We start from the raw sequence: 24,198 nt of genomic DNA, 5'->3' as shown, positions 1-24,198 counted from the left end.
TTCAGGTTGAGGTAGTTTACTGAGGGAGTTTATCGTAGTTTATTGAGTGTTTTCCTTGTGAAAGGGTGTTGAACAGTGTCTAATGCTTATTTGTATCTATTAGGTGATCCTGCAGTTTTTGACCTCAATTCTGTTAATTGTTTCTTATGTTAATTCATTTCCAGATGGAAAATCAGCATTTCCTTCCTGGGTTAAATCCCACAGGGTCTTGGTGTTTAGGGTATTTTATATATTGCTGGATTCAGTGTACTAATATTTTGTGTAGGCCTTTTTCATCTATATTGAAAATAGATGTTTGTTTACTGTATTTACTATGTATATATAAAATTATCAAATACTGCATATAATGCATATCTATAAGTATACGTGTATATTTATACATAGACAATGTAGAATACAGTATGTATATATTTATATATGGTATATTTAGTATGTTACCTGTATATAGTATAGGTAGCATATAGTTTTGTATTACACATCATTCGTTTATAAGTGGAATACATTATATAATTAACATATGTATAATTAGTTTTGTAATGTATAGTATAGTGTTATACTTTTACAAAATAGTGTGACAGTCTTAGTCGGTAGCCTAGTGGGTATCATTACCATGTCTGTTCACAGTATTATTCAAATAAGCTGTTCACAGCCTCTGATGGGAACATAGGGGCCTCTCACTGTCTTGATGCTCCAAAGCCTGCCTCCCACACCCGGTGTTTGTTTTCTCTGCTTCTGAGTTCAACTAAGGTGTCAGTATTTGTTTCAGAAATTGTAACTAATTTATCAGCTTGAGGGTTGAAGTGAGGCTCTGTGCTTTGATTTTTAGTATGTGCAGAGACAGATGTGAGCTTCTTATGTATTTGAGTAATTATGAGCAAGGTTATCTCAGAGTGCTTTCTCCCAAAGTGTGACCTTGGATAAGGAGTTGATGTTGTTCTTGTTGCCAGGCAGCTAGACCACTGGCAATGAGCTAAAAGTCTGTAAAAATATGAAGATGATGGGGCCCGCCCGGTGGCGCGAGCAGTTAAGTGCGCGCGCTCCGCTGCAGCGGCCCGGGGTTGGCCTATTCGGATCCCGGTTGCGCACCGACGCACTGCTTGTAGAGCCATGCTGTGGCAGCGTCCCATATAAAGTAGAGGAAGTATAGGCATGGAATTATGGGCATGGATGTTAGCTCAGGGCCAGTCTTCCTCAGCAAAAAGAGGAGGATTGGCATGGATGTTAGCTCAGGGCTGATCTTCCTCCCCCCCAAAAAAATATGAAGATGAAGTGGACTGTTGGCCAGGGCATCCTCTAGCATGATTGCCTGGAGTTTGACATCCTCCTGACCATTATGTCCTGTCTTTGATCAGGGACGGCCTGGTGAGGGACAGTAGCAGCAGCTTTCCAGTGTTCCCCGTCACACGTGCTGGTGGCACCCCACCGTTCATATGAAAATAGGTGCAGGATTTATTTTACATGAACAAGAAAGCAAAGCACATTTCACAGTGTAAACCACATGACCTTTGCATGTCAAAGGGAAGAAAACATATGTACTTTAAATTGCTTCTTTTTACCTAAGTGCTAAAAAGACTTCCAAGAAGTGAATTGCATTGTTGTCTACATGAGCATGGGGAATCTAGATGCCAGTGATTGAAGACATACCAGGTGCAAGGCATCAAGCACACTTTTAAATCAGGCTGAGTTTTTAAAACTTGATTCACAATAAACAATTCATGATAAATAAAAAAAAGTATATGAACCATATTTTATTTTTAATAGTGTTGAATAACAAAAATTTCACCGAGTAAGTTTTAAAGATCTAATTGGCTTTATTGAGCAATTCATCAATTGGGCAGCATCCCATCTAGCAAGTAGAGAGGAGCTCCAAAGGGTGACAGAAAGGGAAAGGTTTTAAAGGCAGGACAAGGAAGTCATAAACAGAAAAAAGGATTATTTTAAGCATGGTTGCCTCCCTTGGGGACAAAAAGATCTTATTAGGTGGACTTTATCTTCGTTTGGGGGATGGAGAGGAGAGGGCCCATCTGGCAGATTACCTCATTGGTGCTGACCAGAAAATCCTAGACTCACTAGTTCCACTACATTCCTGGGGAAGGTTGCAGCTACAATTAGGTTAGGTATTAAGCCCTGGTTTGGTGTTGTGAGCCTAGCACAAGTGACTCTATTTGGGACCTGTGGTTTTCTTCACAGCTTCCTTCTTTTTCTTCAGACTCTCAGCTTAATTGAGAGATGTGATCAAGATTTAAGGCATTATTGCCACTCAGAGCTACTGCTGTGAAATTCTCTCAGTTTTTGTTGTGCCTCTAGATGGTATCCAGAGGTCATGACCTTTTTTGTGTGTGTGTGAGGAAGATCAGCCCTGAGCTAACATCTGATGCCAATCCTCTTTTTTTTTCTAAGGAAGACTGGCCCTGAGCTAACATCCGTGCCCATCTTCCTCTACTTTATATGGGATGCCGCCACAGCATGGCTTGACAAGCGGTGCGTCAGTGTGCGCCCGGGATCCAAACCGGTGAACCCTGGGCCACTGCAGCGGAGCCCGCGCACTTAACCGCTTGCACCACCAGGCCGGCCCCATGACCTTTTTGCTTAACCTCTGTGACATTCACAGGTCAAGGCTTCAGGTCCACTATCTTTATGTCAGTCATTCTCTTTATTTCTTTTCTGATGTTCCAGTCTTAGGGAGATCAGTTGCTTGGTGGTTAGCAGCTGCAAACATGCATTTAAAGCTTTTGAGATTATACAACATATCAGGGAGTTTATTATGATTATAATAAGCAGGATAATTCTCAATATCTGGAGTGCACTTTGAAGCCATCGTCCGCAAGACCGCAACCAATTAAAATCATATGGGGCAAAGACTCCATTAAAAGAGTAATCTTTTTAAAAAAGCCAAGTGGCTTGCTCAGTGATCTTATGTAACTGAGTTTCAGCTTCCCCAGAAGTGTTAATTCAGGTGCAGCAGGTGGTGTTGGCCACAGCACAGACACTTGCTCAGCTAAAAGATAATTAAGGGCTGTCCTGTTACTAGAACAACTTTGGCCAGATTGTCTGATGACCTTTGTTGGGCAGCTATTGTCTTAGCAGTGGGTTTTGCAATATCTTCAAGAGCTAAGGAGAGGTTTCCTGATTATATTCTCATTTACATTTACTCCTAACCAGGGAAGTATGGCCCTGTCAAAGGAAGTGAATCCTGAGTCCTGAATGCCTCCTGGTAGGTCCTTTCTGACTCAATGATGTAAATTTAAGGGAGTCAACCAGTCAGATGTCTCAGTTTGCTTGTGAAAAGTTAGGAGCTCAGTTAGATAATGTAAGAGGCATTACCCAGTTATGCACCAGCCATCCAGACATTCATAGGCCTGAGGAGAATGGTAACCACTACAGACAAAGATAAATCCTGTGAGGGCACAAACCACTCTCACTTAAGGTGGCATTGTTAATGGATTCATTCATAGGGATTGTTGCATTTGCCCATTCAAGCCAGGGGCAGTTAGATTTTCTCCTATCCTGAAATAAAAAATTGGTCTAAATTCCAGAAGTTACCCTTTTTAGCAGTGGTCTGGAGGATATGGGTGATGGTATTATCTTTCCAGGCCAATGCCAGACTAAAGGAAAGAAAGAAAAGAAGGGTTTTATATTTAAGTGGGAAGTTGATCTGGCTTCCTTCCTTGGAGGAAGCAGTCTGCATTGATGTCAGCTTCTTCTCTTCCTTGTCAATTTGATTTGGAGGTCTCCAGCATCTGTCAGGAGCAGATGTCAGGTGGAGTCTTCTTCAGCTGTGAGGGGTCTATCCAAGGTTCAAGCCCCTGAAGTTAGGCTGTCATTTGGGTAGTGAGGAGGACCTGGTATAGTTTCTTCCAAGGAGATTTAAGAGCAGTCTTTATTCTCACTAGTTTATTTTTATAATCTTAGAATTATCAGAAATTTATATTTATCAAAAGTCCTTTCTTTGAATCTCCTTGAAGATGAAGCCCTTTTGTAGGAACATTTTGTAAAAGCATCAGAGTAACACAATAACTCTATGTAAATGACAAAAGACTTAAAAAAGCCCATGGTTAAAGATCTGATGAGAGTTCATTAAAATGGAATTGACAGGAAAATTTGTGGGTTTTTTTGTAACATACATTTTAAGGTAATAACTGGAAATTTGACTGATAACATAATACCAGGATCTATCAGATTTCCAGGAATTTCACACAATTTCTGGAACACCTTGAATACGTACCATACAGACACACCGTAAAGAAGGCTTAGTATTATTTCATATTTGTCAGTGCTTCCCATGTAATTTAACATATCAAATAGCCTAATTAGTTTAACATTTTCTTTTTCATAAGGAGAGAGAACAAATCCTTTGACATGTTCTAGAGGCCCCCTTGAAAAACCCAGAGTTAGTTGAAAGTCAAAAAGACTTCATTTAGAATTTGATTTTTGAGAAGTTTGTCAAAAATATCCAAAGGTTTTAGATACTTGCCTAAATAGGATCACCGATCATTATGAATCAATACTTAATTATCTGTTTGACCAAAGTGGCAATAAAAGATTTCAAAGACAAATAGAGAACTTTACATAGTTGTGAGCAAACTTTAGCTCTTTTAATATTGAGAGTACAGGGTTTAAGTAATCAAAGACCTGGTGAAGACAGCATGGAACATAGCTGATTATTTTGTAAGACACAAGATCTTTGTGTTTTTTCCTCTAGGTAGATTACTTAAAAAGGTAAAGAAACGAACCTTTCATGGTCTCTGATTATCAAGAGCAGACCAATAGTTTCAGAAATCTTTGTCCTTTAAACAGAAAGAAAACCAAATAGTAATTTTGCAGCAGTTTACTTTTGATATTAAAATTCATTTACTTAATTAAATTTATTCCAATCTTAACCATCCCTGACCACACATAAATTTCCTTTTCCTTAATATTTTTAGTAGTTTTAATTACATAAGTTAGAATTTATAACCCTACAAAATTTTTAATTTCTAATGAAAACTAAGAAGCATTCAATTATGAACTGTCTTTTACATTAGCATTCTGTGGATTGAGAGACTTATTATAAAAACATTTTATAATTTCCAAAAACATGTTCTTCCTCATAGTAAATTTTTCAGCATGTGGCATAAGAGGTGTGTCGGGGGAAGAGGGAGGATCTCCCTCTGCCCTTTTCTTTAAGGTTCTTATGGCTGGCCAAATAATTAACAAGACAGGTTAGCAGGAGAAAATAATACCAAGTTTAATAACATGTATACATGGGAGAAAGCAGGGACACTGCGTTTCTCAACACAATAGCAGAAATTCTCATCTTAAATATCATGTTCAGCCAACAACAAAGGAGGATGTTGGGAGTGAGGGGAGTCAGTCACAGGAGATTACCACTAAAGCACAGTAAACAAGAGTAAGGTTATTATGCAGATTTAAGGCCTCACCTTCCACATTGATAAGCCTCTAGAAATGAGGCCATCCCCCCCTCTTCTCAAAACAGAGAGGGAGACACCTTTATAAATGGAGATTTTCCTTATAAATGTAAATGATTATCTGGCAACTCTTCTTCGCAGGGCCATCCAGAGAATGTGGCCAGAGAGACAGGACTTTTGATAAGATGGGCTTGTTGGTGCCTTTTTTATTGTAACCTCTATCCTACATTATCTTTACAGCCATCATGATAGATCTGTTCCAGGAAGGAGCCACCATGTCAAATTCTTTAGGCAGTTAGTGGGGGAGGTCAAATGTCCCTCAGAGAAAACAATCAAGGTAAAGAGATATATTTCAGGGTGGCCAAATCTTGATCTCCCACAGGTGTTTACTAATAGAGCCAAAGATCTTTAATTCCTCCGTGGAAGGAAGCAAAAAGTAATTAATGACTGAGTGTTTCCTTTTCTTTGGAAATGATTTGGATATTCAATCAATTTAACTTAACTCATCATTCAACTTAACTCAGCAAAACTTTAAAGTTACAGGTTACAAAAAAGATTTGGGGAGACTATTTAAAATGTTCACCTTTGAACATTTTATCTTACTTGTATCTACTTAATTTGCTTGTTCTTAACAACTGTATTTAGATTTCCCACAAAAACTTCACTAGACATTAGACAAAGTCAGCCATCATCCCAAATGAATTTTTCTTGCTGACAAATTTTAAGAGATAACGTGAATTCATTCGATTAATAATCCAGGTGGAATGAGAGTTGTATGTCTACATGATACTCAGTGTTGAGAACTCTAAAGACATGTCTATTTAATTAAATCCACAAAGTTAAAAGAGCTTTAATACCAAATATTTTCCTGAAAAGCATTTGGGTTAGTTTCTATTATATTTCTGGGAATTTTATAATACTAAGTGCTTGTTTGTTTAAGCCAATTAAATACAACTCTCTTACAAAATAATTTTAGTAATACCATCCATAGGTGGAAAAATACCACCTATCTACAGCACATACAGACAAATGCAAACAGAAACCTTATAGTTTTTATTGTAAAATTTTAGCCACGAGACAGGTATGATATTGTAAAACTCACTAGTTATTAAGAAGTTGGATCTAAGTTATTTTTCTGGTAGATGGAATGTTAAGGTTACCTTCTCAGATGACTAAAACTTTTCACTAATATCTGTGGAGAAGCACTTAAAAGATTTCTATTTGCCCAAGTTTCAAAATGACCTTTCCTCCTTTCATTTTTCTTCTGATAAGAATTAGTTGCCTGAAGTTCATACTTTTAACATTTACATCTCAGAGGCACAGGGAGGGAATGCAAGTTTGTCCACGAAGGACTTTGATTTCCTAAAGCCAATAAGTTATAAGCCTTTGGAGGTGAATAGGGGAGGTTTTGGGATTGGTAAAAGGAATTTTAACTGCCTGTAGAGCTGCATTTGTAGTTTTGCAGGGATTTGTGAGATAAGGACAATTGCTCTCAATTCTTCAAAGAATTGGGTCGTAGCCTAGATGCTAAAGGACTGACACCCATCTACCTATGTTGGAATGTTTTTCTTTCCCTCTGGGTACATTTAGCTTAGAGGAGAAGGCAAAAAATTTTTTTTCCTATCAAGTGCTGAATATCAGCTTGCAATTTGGTTAAATTTCTGGTTAGAAAATTACTAAGTTCTTAGAAATATCCTGTCAGGTTTCAGCCAGGACAAGCAGGGACAAGCAGTGAATATTTCTGGCAATATTGAACAACCTCTTGGATTCAAGAGGTGTCCCCAAGGAGCATGCAAAATATATTATCTTCACAAGATCTAGAGTAACTCTCAAAGATAGCCAAAAGGAAAGAAACAACAGCTTGCATGTCCCAGGCAGATGGAAAGCCAAGCCAGGTTTTTAGGACATAAAACAAGAGAAGCAAGAAGGCAATAGCTATATTTGGGAAAGAAAGGATCAATAACCAATTGGTTTTTTTTTTTGGAAAGGAAGGGACAACGTGATATTTTATTTTGCTCTCTTGACTGGGCACTACAGACAGTGATCCAGGAGAGCTGGCTCTAGTAAGAATTCTCACCCAAAGTTGGCTTTTGCCGGTTCTCCCAGGGTCCCATCTGCACGCTCCAAGTAGAGTTTAAAGTAGAGGGTGTAGCTTTGGCGTTTACCAGAATTTGACAAAGTTTCTCACTTTGTCAACTAGTTTTAATTGTAGTTTCTGTTGGCTCTTCAGGGAAATAATGTAGTAGTTTACCAAAAAATCCTTCAGAGTCCTATCAACTTTGAGAGTGGCTTCTATGTGGGCCCACTATTGAAGGTAGATATGGGAGTGTCTGTAAGGCCGTTAACCTGGTGAACTTTTGTTCATTGTTGTGTAGTTTTCTTGTAGGTACATCTTATATCTTTAACTTTTCATTAACTTTCTACAATGAAACTTTCAATGAAGCTATTTTTGGAATTTTGAATACTTGTTTTTAAGTGCATTTCTTAAATGATCTAATCTAATTGGAACATTCCTTGTAATAACCATTGTTACCTCCCTGAGGTTAGACAGCAGTTTGGTGGGACCCTTTGCTGCAAATGGAGCATCACTCACATTTCTGTCCAGCCTTATCCAGTTGCAAATGGGGCGCAACTCACTCTTCTATCTAGTCTTGTATTGGGGCCCCCAATCTGATGGTTACTAAGATAAGCTCTCAGAACACAAAAAAATCTTAGTTAGATTTTGCCATTTTTGTAGAGATTTATAGCTTCCAGGCCATAGTTCTTAGATATATAAGCAGGTGTGCCTGAAGGTAATGCACTTAATTCTTTAGATTTTAAGGATTCTATTTCTTTTAGTTAAGCCTCTGGGCCTCTCAGAGACAAATTGATACTCAGTGGGATGTGCCACTGGGTTGGAGATTGTGTGATGTTTCACAGTGTGCCTCATTGCATGGAAATTTCCTTGAGGTTGGCAGGTGAGCTAGTGTCAATATAACACATTCTGTGACCAACTTCTCCTAACATGGGAGCCTTTGAGTTAGGTGGTGAGCACTCGAACAGCCTTTAACTGCCCCACCTGTGCCTACCAATTTTGTAGCTTTTTGTCTGTGAGACTCTCTTTAGCAGTAGCATTTATTTACATAAAACAAGAAAAACAAACATGTGCACCTTAACACACCAGCAGTAACCAAAAGATGTTATGGCAGACTGGCCAAGAAAAGGCCCTATGTGCACCACGAAGTCCCAACCTGGAGCCTGGGACTAGAGAAATGATTGAACCTCCTCAACAAATAGGGACTGTGGACTGGTGCCAAACAGATGGGAAACTGCAGCTGTCACCAGCAGTTCCCAGCATGAACTTTGGGGACAGAAACAAGAACTGGGGCTTCCAGTTAAATGGGAAACTGTGGTCTGAACTACCAGCAGTTGCCAACATGAAACTAGTGATTCCAGACAAATGGAGAAATGACTGGAAAGCCAATTAGGTTGTGAGGTTTTGGCAAGACAGTTGAGCTCAGAACAAAGATGAAACATCTACAGCCCTCAGAAATGGTAAGAAAGACAGAGATCTCAAAAGGGTTTATGGGTACCACTCCTGTGTTTATCATTGTCCCTAACGCTGTCAGAAGTTTGCTTTGGATCCTGTTGCTGCCATCAAATCTATTAAATAACAAAAATTGAGTAAATTTTAAAGGTTGAATTGGCTTTATTGAGCTATTCATGAACTGGGCAGCCTCCCATCTAGCAAGTAGAGAGGAGATCCAAAGGGCTACAGAAAGGAAAATGATTTTAAAGACAGGACAAGGAAGTCATAAACAGAATAAAAGGATTATTTCAGACAAGGTTATCTCCCTTTGGGGACAAAAAGGTCTTACTGGGTGTATTACCTCATCTATCCTTGGGAGATGGAGAGGGCCCATGTGGCAGATTACCTCATTAGTGCTGACCAGAAAATCCCAGAATGACTGGTTAGATTACGTTCCTGGGGAAGGCTGAAGCTGCAGTTAAGTATTAAGCCCTGGTTTGGTGATGTGGGCCTAGGAAAAGTTATTCCATTTTGGGCCTGTGATTTTCTTTTTAACAATAGTTTATCATCAAATGACTGATTTATTTTTAATGAGAAGCCACAGCTCTATGTATTAATCCTCTAAACAATAATTTTTTGAAGTGTGCAATACATTTTTATGAACCATACAAAATTAATTTTCTCAATTCCATTTATAAAATGACAAGCGATACTACAGCCTGTAGTGCCATTGTATATCAGTCTGGAGAGGGTTTCTGATGTGGGCAGTGTATTAAATGCACTAGGGTCATACAATAACATGAGAAGATCCACTGTTCTGCTCCCCAGTGAAACTGGTGAAAGTTGTTTTAAAACAAACATTTGAAGCCTCTGGAAATTATCCTAAAGGTAAATATCAAATGAGGAAAATCTATTCAAGAAAATCAATAAAAATTCTGTGAGAAAGGGGAGAGTGTGTGGGATTTGAACAATGCCCACTCCCTCTCTGCTCTCAGCTCAGAGACTGAACACTCCTCTCCAGAGTGCTGCACCCTGAACCAGAAGACAAGTTTTTTCTAACTAAGCTTACAGCAAAGGGGTTTTTTCCAAGTATGGCCAGGACTTCAGCATTACTGATCATGCCCTCAGCTACCTATTGCTGAATTTAAGTCCTTCATTGGTTCACATTGTGGGAGATCAAGATTTGGCCACCCTGAAATATATCTCTTTACCTTGATTGTTTTCTCTGAGGGACATTTGACCTCCCCCACTACCTGCCTAAAGAATTTGACATAGTAACTCCTTCCTGGAACAGATCTTCTATCTGATGGCTGTAATATAATGTAAAATAGATGTTACAATAGAAAAGGCATCAACAAGCCCATTTTATGTCTCTCTGGCCACATTCTCTGGATGGCCCTGCAAGGAGTTGCCAGACAAACATTTACATTTATAAGGGAAATCTCCATTTGTAAAGGTATCTCCCTCTCTGGATTGGGAAAAGGGGGGATGGCCTCATTTCTAGAGACTTATCAATGTGGAAGGTGAGGACTTAAATCTGCATAATAACCTTACTCTTGTTTACTGTGCTTTAGTGGTAATCTCCTGTAATTGACTCCCCCCCCCACATCCTCCTTTATCATTGGCTGAACATGGTATTTATTTATTTATTTTTAATTTAATTTATTTATTTATTTTCCCCCCAAAGCCCCAGTAGATAGTTGTATGTCATAGTTGCACATCCTTCTAGTTGCTGTATGTGGGACGCGGCCTCAGCGTGGCCAGAGAAGCGGTGCGTCGGTGTCCGCCCGGGATCCAAACCCGGGCTGCCAGCAGCGGAGCGCACGCACTTAACCGCTAAGCCACAGGGCCGGCCCTGAACATGGTATTTAAGACGAGAATTTCTGCTATTGTGTTGAGAAACGCAGTGTCCCTGCTTTCTCCCATGTATACATGTTATTAAACTTGGTATTATTTTCTCCTGCTAACCTGTCTTGTTAATTATTTGGCCAGCCATAAGAACCTTAAGGAAAAGGGCAGAGGGAGATTCTCCCTCTCTCCCGACAACATGAACAGTAGGGACACCCTTCTTGCACCCAGCCCCTTCTCATGGTACAGAGGCTCTGCTGTGGTTATACTTTGCTGAGAATACTGGGCACAGATCACTCTTTCCCCAGCTCATGAGGTGGCTATAACAGGAGACAATCAAGAGGACCTCTGGCTTCTGTTTCTCCACTGCACTGATCACTCAGTCCCTAAAATTGGGATTTTTCACCCAGGGAGAGGCTTCCTAATGTCGCCACCACAGCTCCAAAGTCCTGGCACAGAGATTTTACCTGAACATGGGAAAAAGCCAGCCATAAAATACAAATCGCTTAATTCCTTTCTGAAGGAATTAACTTGGCCAGCAAAAGATCATGAAAAATTTGAATCAAAGGACACTTGCAATTCAGTGGAGAATGAGGTGGAAGGCAATTAGTAGACTTGGGTATTTAATGAAGATACAGCTTAGACTGTAAGATGCCTGGTTTTTTGGAAAGATCCAGGGAATTAGACTGCAGGGAGGATACTTCCAAGGGTCAGAAGAAATATCAAACAGTGACTTCAGAAAGTATTGCTACAGAGCGAGCCCTGATGGCCTAGTGGTTAAAGTTCAGTGCTCACTGCTTCAGCTGCCTGGGTTCACTTCCCAGTCATGGAACCACACCACCTATCTGTCAGTTGCCATGCTGTGGTGGCAGCTCACATAGAAGAACTAGAACAACTTACAACTAGGATATACAACTACATACTGGGGCTTTTGGGAGGAAATTAATTAATTAATTAATTAATTTAAAAAAGGAAGTATTGCTACAAAGGAGCCAGAATTTCACTGGAGTATTTGGTAGAGCAACTTATACCCTCAGGACATTGGTAAAAACAGCAGAGCAATCAGCCAGCACTTAATCTAGTTTAACCACTGGGTGTGTCCATGAAAGAGGAAGGGAGCCCTACCAACACAGTGTCTCACGACAGTAGACATAGCCAAAGCCATGCCCGATTCTAGGAGCTATATTAGAGGTTTCACCCTGTGTGGAGGACATAGACAACTAAAATAATCTAACCAGTCATTGAACAAATAAATAAGCTAATAACAATAAAAAGTCCCAGTAGGAAAGGGACCAGTACCCAACAGTTGCTACAATATATTACGTAAAATGTCTGCTTTGCAACAAAAATAAGAGACATGCAAAGATACCGGAAAGTAGGAACTATACACTGGGGAAAAAAATAGCAATTAAAAAAATTACCCAACTCTTATAGGAAACCCCAGTAAAATTAAGAAGTGATGTTTCAGCAGAGAAAAGGGAGGTTAGAAGACAGAGGGATAACGTATTCTAAGTGCACAAAGACAAAACCTGTCAACCAAGAATCCTATATTCACCAAAATTACCTTGTAAAATATAAAGGTGAAATAAAGACTTTCCCAGATTAACAAAAACTGAGAAAATATATTAATAGCCAACTGCCTTATAAGATTACTGAAGGAGTTCTTCAGGTTGAAAGCAAGTGACCCAGGATGGTAATTGATATCAACGTAAAGAAACAAAAATGTCAGTATAAGTAATTATGTAAATATGAAAGACGGAATAAATACCTGTTTTCTCCTTTCTTCTCTCAGCTGGTATCAGAGGAATTGCATAAAATACTCTGTATTTAATGTGCTGTTCTGCTTATTACAAGTAGAAATGTAATATATGTGTAATTTGTTTCTCCTTAAAAGCACAATATTCATGGGTGGAGCAAAGCCATGTTGTGCTAATGAAGTGACTACAGATGATAAAGAAATAAGTGTAACAATGTATTATTGATTATGTCATTAATAGATATAATCTGCGTAACAATAAAACCACAAAAGTGGCAAAAGAGAATAGAGCTATATATGAGTAATGATTCCATGTATCACTGGAATTAAGGTAGTGTAAATCCTTCTTATATATTAAGAAGTATATGTTAAATAGTAGAGCAAGCCTTAAAAAATAACTTGAAAAATATAGTGAAGAATTCATTTTAATTAAAATGCCACTTTAGAAGATATTCAATTAATGCAATATAAACCCATAAAGGAGAAGAGAAACTAAAAAGAACATGAAAATTGTAGAAAACAAAAAGTGAAATGGCAGATGTAATTGCAGATATGTAAGTAATACTAAATGTGAATGGATTACATTATCCAAATAGAAGGAAGGGAATGTCACCTCGGGATTAAAAAAACAAAAAAAAACATGATCTAAATATGTGCTATGTATAGGAAACACACTGTAGATTGAAAGATACAAACATAAGTAAAAGAATAGGAAAATATACATCTGAAAATAGCCTTCACAAGAAAGCTGGAGAGAGGATACAAATATCTAGCAAAATAGACATTAAAACAAAAAACTATCACTAGAGATAATGAGGAACATTATATCATACTTGAAGGGTCAAAGTTTATGGCCTGCATCTAAAACAGTACAAAGAAATTAATTTATAGCCGTTAATGCCCATACTAACAGAGAAGAGAGATCTCAAATCAATAACCTAATCTTTTACCTTAACAGACTTGAAAAGATGAGGTACCAAACCCAAAGCAAGGAGAAAAGGAAATAATAAAAATTAGAGCAGAGATTAATGAAATGAGGAATAGGAAAACCACATAGAAAAATCAATGAAACCCAAAGTAGATTCTATGGAGATATTAAAAAAATTGACAAATGTTTAGCTAGGCTGATCTACAGAAAAAGGGGGAAGATTCAAATTCAGAGAATCTGAAAGAAAGGAGAATATTACTACTGACATTATAGAAATAAAAAGGATTATAAAAGAATTCAATGAACAATTCTGTGGCAACAAATTAGATAACAGATAAAATGCACAAATTCCTGAAAAGACCCAAAGTACTGAACCTAAATCAAGAATAAATGGAAAATCTTCATAGAAGTATAAGAAGTCAAGGGGTTGAATTAGTAAACAACCAACCACCCACAGAGTAAGGCTAGGCCCAGATGGCTTCAACACAGAATTCTCTGAAACATTCAAAGATTCTTTAATACCGATTCTTCATACACTCTTTTAAAAATTAGATGGGAGAGAAATGCTTTGCACTCATTGTGTGAGGCCAGTACAGCAAATACCAGCAAACCCAATCCAGCAGCATATAAAAGAATCATATACCATGAGCAAGTGGGGTTCATTCCAGAGATGAAATGTTCACTTAACATCTCAAAATCCATTTATGTAATAAAAGACATCAATAGAATAAGAAGCAAAACTGGCAGATCATTTTAAAAGATTCAGGAAAAATAATTTGCAAATTCCAGTACACTTTTATGATTAAAACACTGAGATTACCAGGAATAGAAGGACATTTCCTACTGTCATAATGAGCATCTATGGAAATGCCACAGCTAATATTGTATTTAATTGTCAAAGACTGAATGCTTTCCCCTGAAGATAAGGAACCAATGAACGATGTCTGCTCTTGTCACTTCTATTCTAGAATATACTGCATATTTTAGTCACAGCTATTATGCGAGGAAAGGAAATAAAATGCATAAAGATCGCTTAGAAAGGTGTAAAACTATCTCTACTTCCAGCTGAGATACCTTGTTTTTAGAAAACTCTGAGGAATCCATTAAAAAAATGATTAGAACGGATAATTAAGGTCGGCAAAATGGTAGGATACAAGATCAAAATATAAAAATCAATTGGATTTCTATTCACTTGAAATGAACAATCTGATAATGAAATTAAGAAGTGCATTGAGAGTAAAAACAAAAGAAATAAAATACTTAGGAATAAATTTAGCAAAAGATGTACAAAATAAATACTCAAAAAACTGGAAAATATGGTCAAAAGACATTAAAAATGTATAAATGGGAAAACCCCAATATCATGGAACAGGAGACTTAACATTGTTAAAATGGCACTATTCCCCAAATGATCTGAGAGTCAGCACATACCTGTCATGATCCCAGGTTATTCCTTTATACAAATTGGGAAGCTCTTTCATAAAATTATGTGAAATTGCAAGGGAACCAGATTAGCCAAAACAATCTTGAAAAAGAAAAAGTGGTAGGGCTAACATTTCCTGATTTCAAACTTTGTAATACACAATGGTAATCAAGAGTGTGTATTACTGACACAAGGATAGACATAGAGATCTATGGAATAGATTGAGATTTGAGAAAGAAACCCATACATCTGTAGTCCACTGATATTTGAAAAAAAGTGCCAAGTATGGGCAAGAATATTCCTTTCATAAATTGGCACTGGGCCAAGTGGATAGCCATATGCAAAAGAAAGAAGCTTTATCCTTACATTACACCACATATAATAATTTACTAGAAAAGATAAAGACCTAAACAAAAGAGGAAACTATAACACACAGATAAAACATAGGAAAAAATTCATCAGCTTGGATTTGGCAAAGAATTATTAGATATGACACCATGAACAAAAACACACAAAAAAAATAGGTAATTTGTACTTCATCAAATTAATGAGTTTTCTGCTTCTAAGCACACTATTAGGTGAGTGAAAAAAGCCTTTGGAATCGTTATGCACTTTCACTGGGAATATAAAATTATGTTGGTGGTATGAAATAATAACATGGCAAATCTTCCAAAAATTACAAACTGAGTTACCATCTGAACTAGAAATTCTGCTTCTGGGAATTGAAGTAGAATTGAAAGCAGTGACTCATATATGTGCACTCATGTTTATATGAGCATTATTCACAACAGCCAAAAGGTGGAAGGAACCCAAGTGCCCATCAACAGATGAATGGATAAAAAAAAATTGGCACATACATACAATGTGTATTATTCAGCTTGAAAAAGAAAGCAAATTTTGACCTGTGCTATAACTGAACTATACACGTGAAAATGTAAATTTTATGGTATGTGTATGTTACTATAATTAAAAGAAAAATTTTTAAGGCAAGAGAGTGAAAACACAACCCACAAAATGGAAGAAAATTTTGCAAATCATGTATCTGACAAGGAACTGGTATCAAAAATATCTAAAGACCTCTTAAAACTTAATTATAAAAAGTCAAATAACTCTATTTAAATATGGCAGAGGATCTCAATGCGCTATTTTCCAAGGAAGAAAGACCAATGGCCAAGAGCATGTGAAAAGATGCTGGGCATCATTAGTCATCAAGGAAATGCAAATCACAACTCCAGTGAGATGCCACTTCGCGACCGCCAGGATGGCTAGATTTAAAAAGTGAGATAGGGCCGGCACCGTGGCTTGGCGGTTAAGTGCGCGCACTCCACTACTGGCGGCCCGGGTTCGGATCCCAGGCGAGCACCAGTGTGCTGCTTCTCCGGCCATGCTGAGGCCACGTCCCACATACAGCAACTAGAAGGATGTGCAACTATGACATACATCTACTGGGGCTTTAGGGGAAAAAAAAAAAAGGAGGAGGATTGGCAATAGATATTAGCTCAGAGCCGGTCTTCCTCAGCAAAAAGAGGAGGATTAGCATGGATGTTAGCTCAGGGCTGATCTTCCTCACAAAAAAAAAAAAAGATAAGTTTTGTTGAGGATATATTTAGAAATTTGAACTCGCATACATGGGTGGTGTGAATAGAAAATGATGTAGTCACTGTGAAAAAAGGTCTGGGAGTTCCTCAAATATAAAACCTAAAATTACCATATGACCCATCACTTCCAATCCTAGGTGCTTAGTTTGTGTGTGTTTATGTGTGTGTGTGTTATGAGAAGGCTTAATTCACTGTCAGCAAATTTGAAGTATACAAATTGTCCATGTATATCAAATCACCCCATTGTAGTCTTTGAATATTGACAATTAGTCAATTACACTTCAGTAAAGCTGGGGGCTGGGGAAAGAGTTTCCAGGTGCATCCCACATTTATATAAGGATTTATTGTTTTTCTTATATCAGTGAAAATAGGAATCAGTTGCCTTAGGGATATTATAGTGGTTACCATTTGAGAGGTCTTTAGGGACACGGGTAAAAACTGATCTAAAATAAATTTCCATCCAGTGTAAAATGTACACCTGAGACTTTAATAAACACATGTCAGACCCTGTGGTTAGACTGTTACTGCACAAAGATTGGGTTCTCCTACCTGGTGAACATTAAAAAGCCAAATATTACTGCATCAACTTTTGGGAAAAGAAAGCAGCTTTTTTGCTAGATTGGTCTGCAAGGAGACAGGAGGCATATCCTCTCAGATCTGTCTCCCTGATTCAGGATTTGGGACAAAATTTAAGAGATTAGGGAGAACAGTCCTTGCACACAGAAACGCTGGTGGGGCAGGTTTGATTGGAGGGCTTTAAGCACTTATGGTAAGATTTTAAACATTTATGGTGAGGTTTGAAACATTTACGGTAAGGTGGGGAAGGGGTTTTAACACGAGATCTTCCTGGACTGTGGACCCCTCACCTCTGATGAGAGTCCGCCTTTCAAGTTCTGGTCATGTCCTGGTCCTTTGGTTCCATGGGGAGGAGAGTCTTTGGTTCCCATGTCATTTCAAGTCAAGATTTCCTCTTCTGTGCATAGTCTGGCTACGTGACTTTGAAAATTTTCTGAAAAACAACTCTTAATCACACTGTTGATAAGTGATAGGGTCAGTTTGAACTGCTGCTACTGGGTCTATGGTTACAAGACTGAGTGGAGTCCTTTCACACAAGGTAGAGCTGTGGGATTTAGACTTCCCACCAGAGCCAAGTGCTCTGGGATTCTTCAACAAGTACCAAATGAGTGGGGTGGGGAAGGGATGGCTGGAAGGCTCATTGCTGGCAAGATTCAAAGATTAAAATGGAGCCTGACTCTTTATTACATATGGTGAGGTCACATTCAAATGTCTGCATTTCTAAACAAGTCACAGTTGCGTGATTGGCCTCGCAGACTTACACCAAGCCTTTGACCTCTAGAGGACATAAGACCCTCTTGTTTCAGTGTGGCTTGGCGCAGGCCACGCTCATGCTTTGCAATTTCTTGTTTCATTTGAAAACTCAGTCAGGAATTCCTGCTGCGTACCTGTGCCCATGTGTTCACAGAGAGCTGGGTGAAAGGAGTAGAGGCAGCCCCAGGCCAGGAAAAAGTTCTGTTTAAGTGCAAATGTGCCAGGTGAGTCAGGTTCCGGTCCGCTAGGGTATCAGGTTCCCCTGAGCCACACAGCCTCCAGCCCGCTGTCACTCAGGCACAAGTGGGCAGGGCCATCTGGACTGTCCAATCGGGAGCTGCTGGGTGGGACGATGCGCCGTGCTGAGCTGGAGGTGCCTCCTGCTGTGCTCGGGATGGATTATCGCCTGCTCTTAGGGTTACCCCGTGGCTCTGCTGCAGCCTCGGTCACTTTGTGATCTGCACTGGTCATGGGAGTCCCAGGAAGGACTCAGGAGACCTAGAAATGGTGAGTGTGCGGCCCCGGGGTGAGGAGACGGGGAGGAGGGGCTGGTCGGAACTGGCCATGGCGGGACCGGCTTCCCCGCGGTCGCCTCCGGAGTCTGCGGACCCGAGTCCGCGGGGGCGCCGCTCGGACCTCAGTCCCCTCCGGCCGCAGCGTGGGGGCGGGGCCGGCAGCCGGGACCCCGGGCGTCCTGCGGTCACTGCGCGCGGCGACTTCGGCCCCGGAGCCTCTCTGGGCAGCTCTGCGCCCGCAGCCCCGCGTGTCCCCACATGGTGCGGTGACCACGGGGAGGGTCATCGGGGACAATCGTGACTCAGTTTCTGGGGATCGTTTGTGGGAGGAGCTGTGGTCTGTGGGGTCCCCAGTGACTCCTCACTCGCCAGGGGCACCTGTTGTCTCCTGAGTTTTCCAAATGTTTGGGGAGCAGTGTCTCAAATCCGTGACCCTGTCCCCACAGCCTAGCTCTTCCAGGGCTGACAATAAGTCCCTAAATTTTCAGATCCCCCTCTGCATTCCCAAAGCCAATTTCCTCTCAGATTCACAGCACTGTTATCAACTATTCGTCCTCTGTGGTGCATTTCAAAAAGACCCAATATTTTAACTCTTTATTGTTTCTCCCCAGCACCATGGATGACTCTTTTTTAAAGATTATACTTGTCTGTAGATGTTTTACGTGAGAGGAAAGCAGAGAATAATCACCTGGAACTACACTGCATGAAATCCCTTTGCCTATCCCCCCAGGATCTTTCTGGGAACAGACGTCCTATGGAAAGTCCTGTGGGTGGGGGTTCCTCTTGAGAAAGTTTCCTGGGTAATCTGTACTGTGGGCACTGCCCTTCCCAACGTTTATGACCTTGAAAAGATTTATTTACTTATTTAAGTCTCCATTTTTCAATAAGGTAAATATACTTAATCAGTAGAGCTTGGAAGACAGTATAAAATATTTCCAAACAGGCAACCAAGAGGTGAATTTCAGAAAAAAAGAAAATCTTCCTGTGTTACATTCCATTTGTTAAGAATACTTGTTTCACTTTTTCGTCACCTGAATGTGTGTAGTAAGTTTCTGAGGTCTGTTCTTTACTTTTGGGTGTTTTCAAATGAAATTCCAGAGTTTAGAATTGCAGACCACAAGTGTTCGTGTGATTGCTTGCCGTGGAAATAATAATTAGCTGACATCTTTTTTTTCTGAAAGGAATAGATATTTGGGGTTTCTAGTTGAACTAGTAAATGTGCCTTTTAATTTTCTCCAATATATTCCACAGAAAGACTGGGCTTAAATGATTATTCAAACACGGGGTTTGTGTCATTTAAAATAACAATCACGTTCCAAAGCATCTCCAGTGGGGAGCAGAGGCCTGCACTCAAAGACCCAAGCTAAGGCCCCCTTGGGCCTGCAAAGGGAAGGACTTGAAGGCCCAGTTGTTCTTCCTGGGGAGCCTCCCCCTGCAGGTGTCCTACTGCTCACACCCCCCATGGAAGGAGCCTCTATACTGAGAGGAGCTGCAGAGCCCTGGAAAGCTGGGGGTGCATGTGCACATGGGGGTGGGGAGTGATGCCCTTTCTGAGGTTGTGGTCCTGGTTCCTTAGGCCTGGACATTTTAAATGTTATGTTTGAGTTTTGCATCCACACTGTAGGTGCACTGAGAGTAATTTGTGCACATTGAGAAGGTCTGTCAAGATCAGGTGTTCTGTCATGTGGACAGAGGGTTTATGAATATTGGGGAGTTCATTTGGGTCAGAACCTTAAACTGAATCCTCCTGAGAGTTTCCTCAGTTGTGAGAATGGAAGCCTGGGGGAGGCAGTGCTTCCATGCTCACAGGAGAGGGGAGGGTGTGTGGAGCCCCCAGAGTTCATTCCTGTGGCTGCCTGGGTGTCTCCACCCTCCTTCACCAGGGACTGACCCACTCCAGGGGTTCTGTCTCAACCAGGAGAATCTAGATCCCAAATTTGGGAATACGGTCATTTTCTGAACGTGAATTTTCCTTGTGAACTGTAGGCAGGCAGGCTGCTTCTCTGAGCTGATTCGAGTATTCATGTTTCTCTGCTTGTACGTTTATCAGTTGAAGATTGCAGCCCTTTGATTCTAGTGTCCACTAGCACTTGGCATTTTAAAATGTAAGTTTAAGAGAGAGGATGTGATTAAGGCAAGAAAATTGTGGAACCAAATATAATTATTGTTCCATTTAGGCAAGAGAGTCTCATGATGTGAGATGGGTGTACTTAAGTTCTCAGGTACATTTTCCATTTTTAAGTCAGTTTTTGTGTGTCCGGCTGTACTATTCCTAAGGCAAATGAATTCCTATTTTAATGTATGTGAGGAAAAAGCACTTGAATTTCTATTTTCATTGATAAGAGGACACATGTAAAACACATAAATCTTTGGCTTCCACGTTTATTGCAAGGCTTAATTGCAAACCTCTAATGTATTATAATATGCTACTCCTTCCTAAAAATATCCCCAGTGTGCAGTATAGCAGAGGGTCAAACTATAATGCCCCTTATCCTTTTAGTTAGAATGGGTTTGGTAAGTTGTTTATGGTTTACACTTTTATATCCATTAGTGTTTAAAGGGTTAAATCTTGGAGTTGTTTCCTATGTAGAAATGTTAAAATTAAATTAATTTTAAAAAGCAAAAGTTAATGAAAGATAATGATCAAGCATAGGAAAATATGGTGTGTATAAATTTCTCTATATTTTAAATAATACATGAGAAGGTTAAAAAATTCCTAAGAGAGGAAACTAACTTAAGAAGATTCCCTGCCTGCATGTCCTGCCCCACTCCTCTGCTGTCACTCCAGCCCTCCTCAAATGGCCGGTTTTGATCACTGCTTCACCATCTTGCTTGTGTTTCTTTCTATAAAAACAAGATAGTGTGAGAGGGCTGGCCCAGTGGCGTAGCGGTTAAGTTCCCACATTCCGCTTCGGTGGCACGGGGTTCACTGGTTCGGATCCTGGATGCAGACCTACTCACCACTCATCAAGCCATGCTGAGGCGGCGTCCCATATAGAAGAGCTACAACTCTACAACTATGATATACAACTCTGTACTGGGGCTTTGGGGAGAAAAAAGGAAAAAAAAAAAAAAGAGGAAGATTGACAACAGATGTTAGCACAGGGCCAATCTTCCTCAAAAAAAAAAAAAAAGGAAACAAAAACCAAGCCAGTGTGAATGCCTATTTTTCTTACCCCCGTTTGTTCTTATAATGAGTTCCCAGGGTCCACATATTTGATGTTTGGCTTCTGGAAACTTAAGCCTCACCCCTCCCTTTCCCCTAGGCCTTCTTGTCTGGACAGGCTGATGAGAAAGCCTGGAAGCTCCTGCACTGTGAGCTGCTACGTGCTGGGCAGCTCCTCCTGTGAGCTGTGCTGCCCTGTGTGCATTGTTGACCCACAAAGACTGGGTTCTATGTACAGAGGACTGTGAGTTGCTAGTTTTGGTAACTCCTTGTCCTTTGGGAGCAGGAGTCTAGGCATGAGGCCCTCCTTAATGTGGTCCTTGATCAATGTCTTCAGTGGAATCTATCTGTGAATTTAGAGTGAAGGTGAGACTGAGGCTGGAGTTGCCTTGATATCGGGGGGCCGGGTTACGAGGAGGATTATGCTCTGTGAATGAGGTAAGCCCGTCATATGGTCATTCCCTAAAGAGTAATTATTTCAGAGAGAAAGAGAAGAGACAAGAAAATGCAACCAGTAGGTGGCAAGATTACAGAGGGCTCGCCAGGGCCCCTAAGTAATTCTGCTGCTGCTGCCACCACTGTGTCTATTGCAACAAAGATCTTGACATGCTGGGTTATTCTGGGCAATACCAACAGTCTCTGTTTGACACATCAAAGAGATTAGTTTAACCCCAACTTAAGCCTGGGTTACTTAAACTCTATAAAAAGCAACCAGTTGTCATGGAGGAGGCCTCTAACCCTGATGGCAGTGATTTGAGGCTCTCAGGAGGAGGGTTTTAAGTTGTCCATAGACTTCTGATTGAAGAAACTGCCCTGGTCCCCACACTATATGCCATTAGAGCTGCTATTGTCAGCAGGTACTGAGATCTCTTGAAAATAGAGGCTCTCACAAGCACTGAGCATGTGACCCACTACTGAGGCACTTGTTATGCCTTTGGCCCTGGAAACAGCACCCTACCACCTGAGCCCAGCTACTGACACTTACTTGTGATATGATGGAGCCTGACCTTGGCCCTGTAGCTTACACCACCTGCAGGAGGGCATGACCTTTGTTTCTTCAGTTCGTTGAAAGATGCTCTGGTGATGAAGGAGGTCACCCCTCTCCCAGATACCTTGGTTCCCTGGGTAGTTCCTCAGGATTAACTGAATGCACAGCACTGGGGAGTGCATAGACTTCAAGGACAACAATACACATTCATACATGATGGAGCTCAGTGGAGAGTTGCTGCTCTTCATCCCTTAATTGGGACATCGCTGATGAAGAACCACACCCAGTGATCAACAGAGCTAACCAAACATCAGGCAACGATCTTACTACCTGTCAAAAATTGGCCTCATCTGCATATGTTCACAAACTCTTGGCTGATTATCTAAGAGGATGCCCCTTTGTGGTAAAAGAACTCTGGGAATTTCATGATTCAGAGATACTCAAAATACGAATCAAGGTAACACTGGTCTGCACGTTACTAGGTCTACAATACAGGGACTCACCAGGACACTCATTATCCACCTTGGAGTTCTGACACTGCTGATAGTAACCATGGCACCTCTCAGAGTATACAGTGCCCTGCTCTCCAACAAGGCATTTGGTGGAAGTTTCACCTCCCTTATGGGTCTCAGGCTCATAGAGCACCATACTGGCTTATTGAAATCAGTTGGATGAGAGATGTCCTGTTTCAGTCATCAGGGGTGAATTGTAATGAGTCTGGGTTCATCTTTTTTTTTGAAAACCTTCAGTTTTTTTAGTGCAGTTTTAGGTTTACAGAAAAATTGATCAGAATTTACATAGTTTCCGTATAAACCTTCTCTCTGAATCCACAATTTGCACTCTTTTTTCATATTTTGTGTTGCTGTGGTCCATTTGTTACAATTTCTGATCCATATTGCTGCATCACAGTGCTCAGTGTACATTAGCATTCTTGTGTTGTTCAATATGTGGGTTTTGGCAAATATATAATGACGTGTCCATCATTTCTGTATCACAGAGTGTAGTTTCACTTCCCTAAAAATCCTCTGTGCTCCACCTATTGATTCATCCCTCCCTCCAACCCTCAAACCCTTCGAAACAAAAGATGTTTCTACTGGCTCATGCTCTCGTCTTTTCCAGAATGTCATATTCTTGGAATCATGCACCACATAGCCTTGTCACATTGGCTTCTTTCCCTTAGCAATATACTTTTGTGTGTGTGTGTGAGGGAGATTGCCCGTGAGCTAACATCTGTTGCCCATCTTCCTCTTTTTTGTACGTGGGACACCACCACAGCATGGCTTGAGGAGCAGTGTGTCTGTCCATGCCTGGGATTCAAACCTGCAAACCCTCGGCTGCCGAAACAGAGCACGTGAACTTAACCACTGTGCCACTGGGCTGGCCCCCAAGCAATATACTTTTAAGGTTCCTCCACGTGTTTTCATGGATGCCTCGTTTCTTTTTATCACTGAACGGTATTTCATCGTATGGATACACCACTAATTTTTTGTCTATTCAACACTTGAAGGACATCTTGTGTAAAACTCTAACTCTTGCCAGTTATGAATAAAGCACCTATAAACATTCACGTGTAGGTTTTGTGTGAGCATACGGTTTCAACTCATTTGGAAAAATACCAAGGAGCCTTATTGCTGGATCTTACTCTGTACCAAGTGTATTTTGTTTTGAAAGGAAGTTTCTGTCTTCCATTGTAGGCCTACCAAATTCCATTTCCCCGGCAATGAATGAAGA

The 24,198-nt window shown here is 40.3% G+C and overlaps 2 protein-coding genes across 5 annotated transcripts in view; both read left to right on the top strand.

The window, feature by feature from the left end:
* The window catches only part of LOC131394552 (zinc finger protein 709-like), a 442,972-nt gene that overhangs the window by 245,742 nt on the left and 173,032 nt on the right, over positions 1–24,198 (top strand). The gene's annotated exons all lie outside the window — the stretch shown is intronic.
* Positions 1–24,198, top strand: part of LOC131394537 (zinc finger protein 709-like) — a 51,855-nt gene that overhangs the window by 20,896 nt on the left and 6,761 nt on the right. Inside the window, exon 1 of one of the 4 annotated variants that reach the window (XM_058525916.1) lies at positions 17,874–18,305. The exons of 2 other annotated variants lie outside the window; for them this stretch is intronic. In XM_058525916.1, the coding sequence (XP_058381899.1) occupies positions 18,303–18,305 (3 nt within the window). In that variant the 5' untranslated portion in view covers positions 17,874–18,302. Of the gene's footprint in view, positions 1–17,873; positions 18,306–24,198 lie in introns of those variants that run through there. One more of the 4 variants, XM_058525917.1, reaches the window with a different exon arrangement.

This window comes from Diceros bicornis, chromosome 30 (genome assembly GCF_020826845.1).
Source record: "Diceros bicornis minor isolate mBicDic1 chromosome 30, mDicBic1.mat.cur, whole genome shotgun sequence".
NCBI classification, from domain to species: domain Eukaryota; kingdom Metazoa; phylum Chordata; class Mammalia; order Perissodactyla; family Rhinocerotidae; genus Diceros; species Diceros bicornis.
The sequence above is the reverse complement of the archived record's forward strand: the minus strand, read 5'-3'. Positions and strand labels throughout refer to the sequence as shown.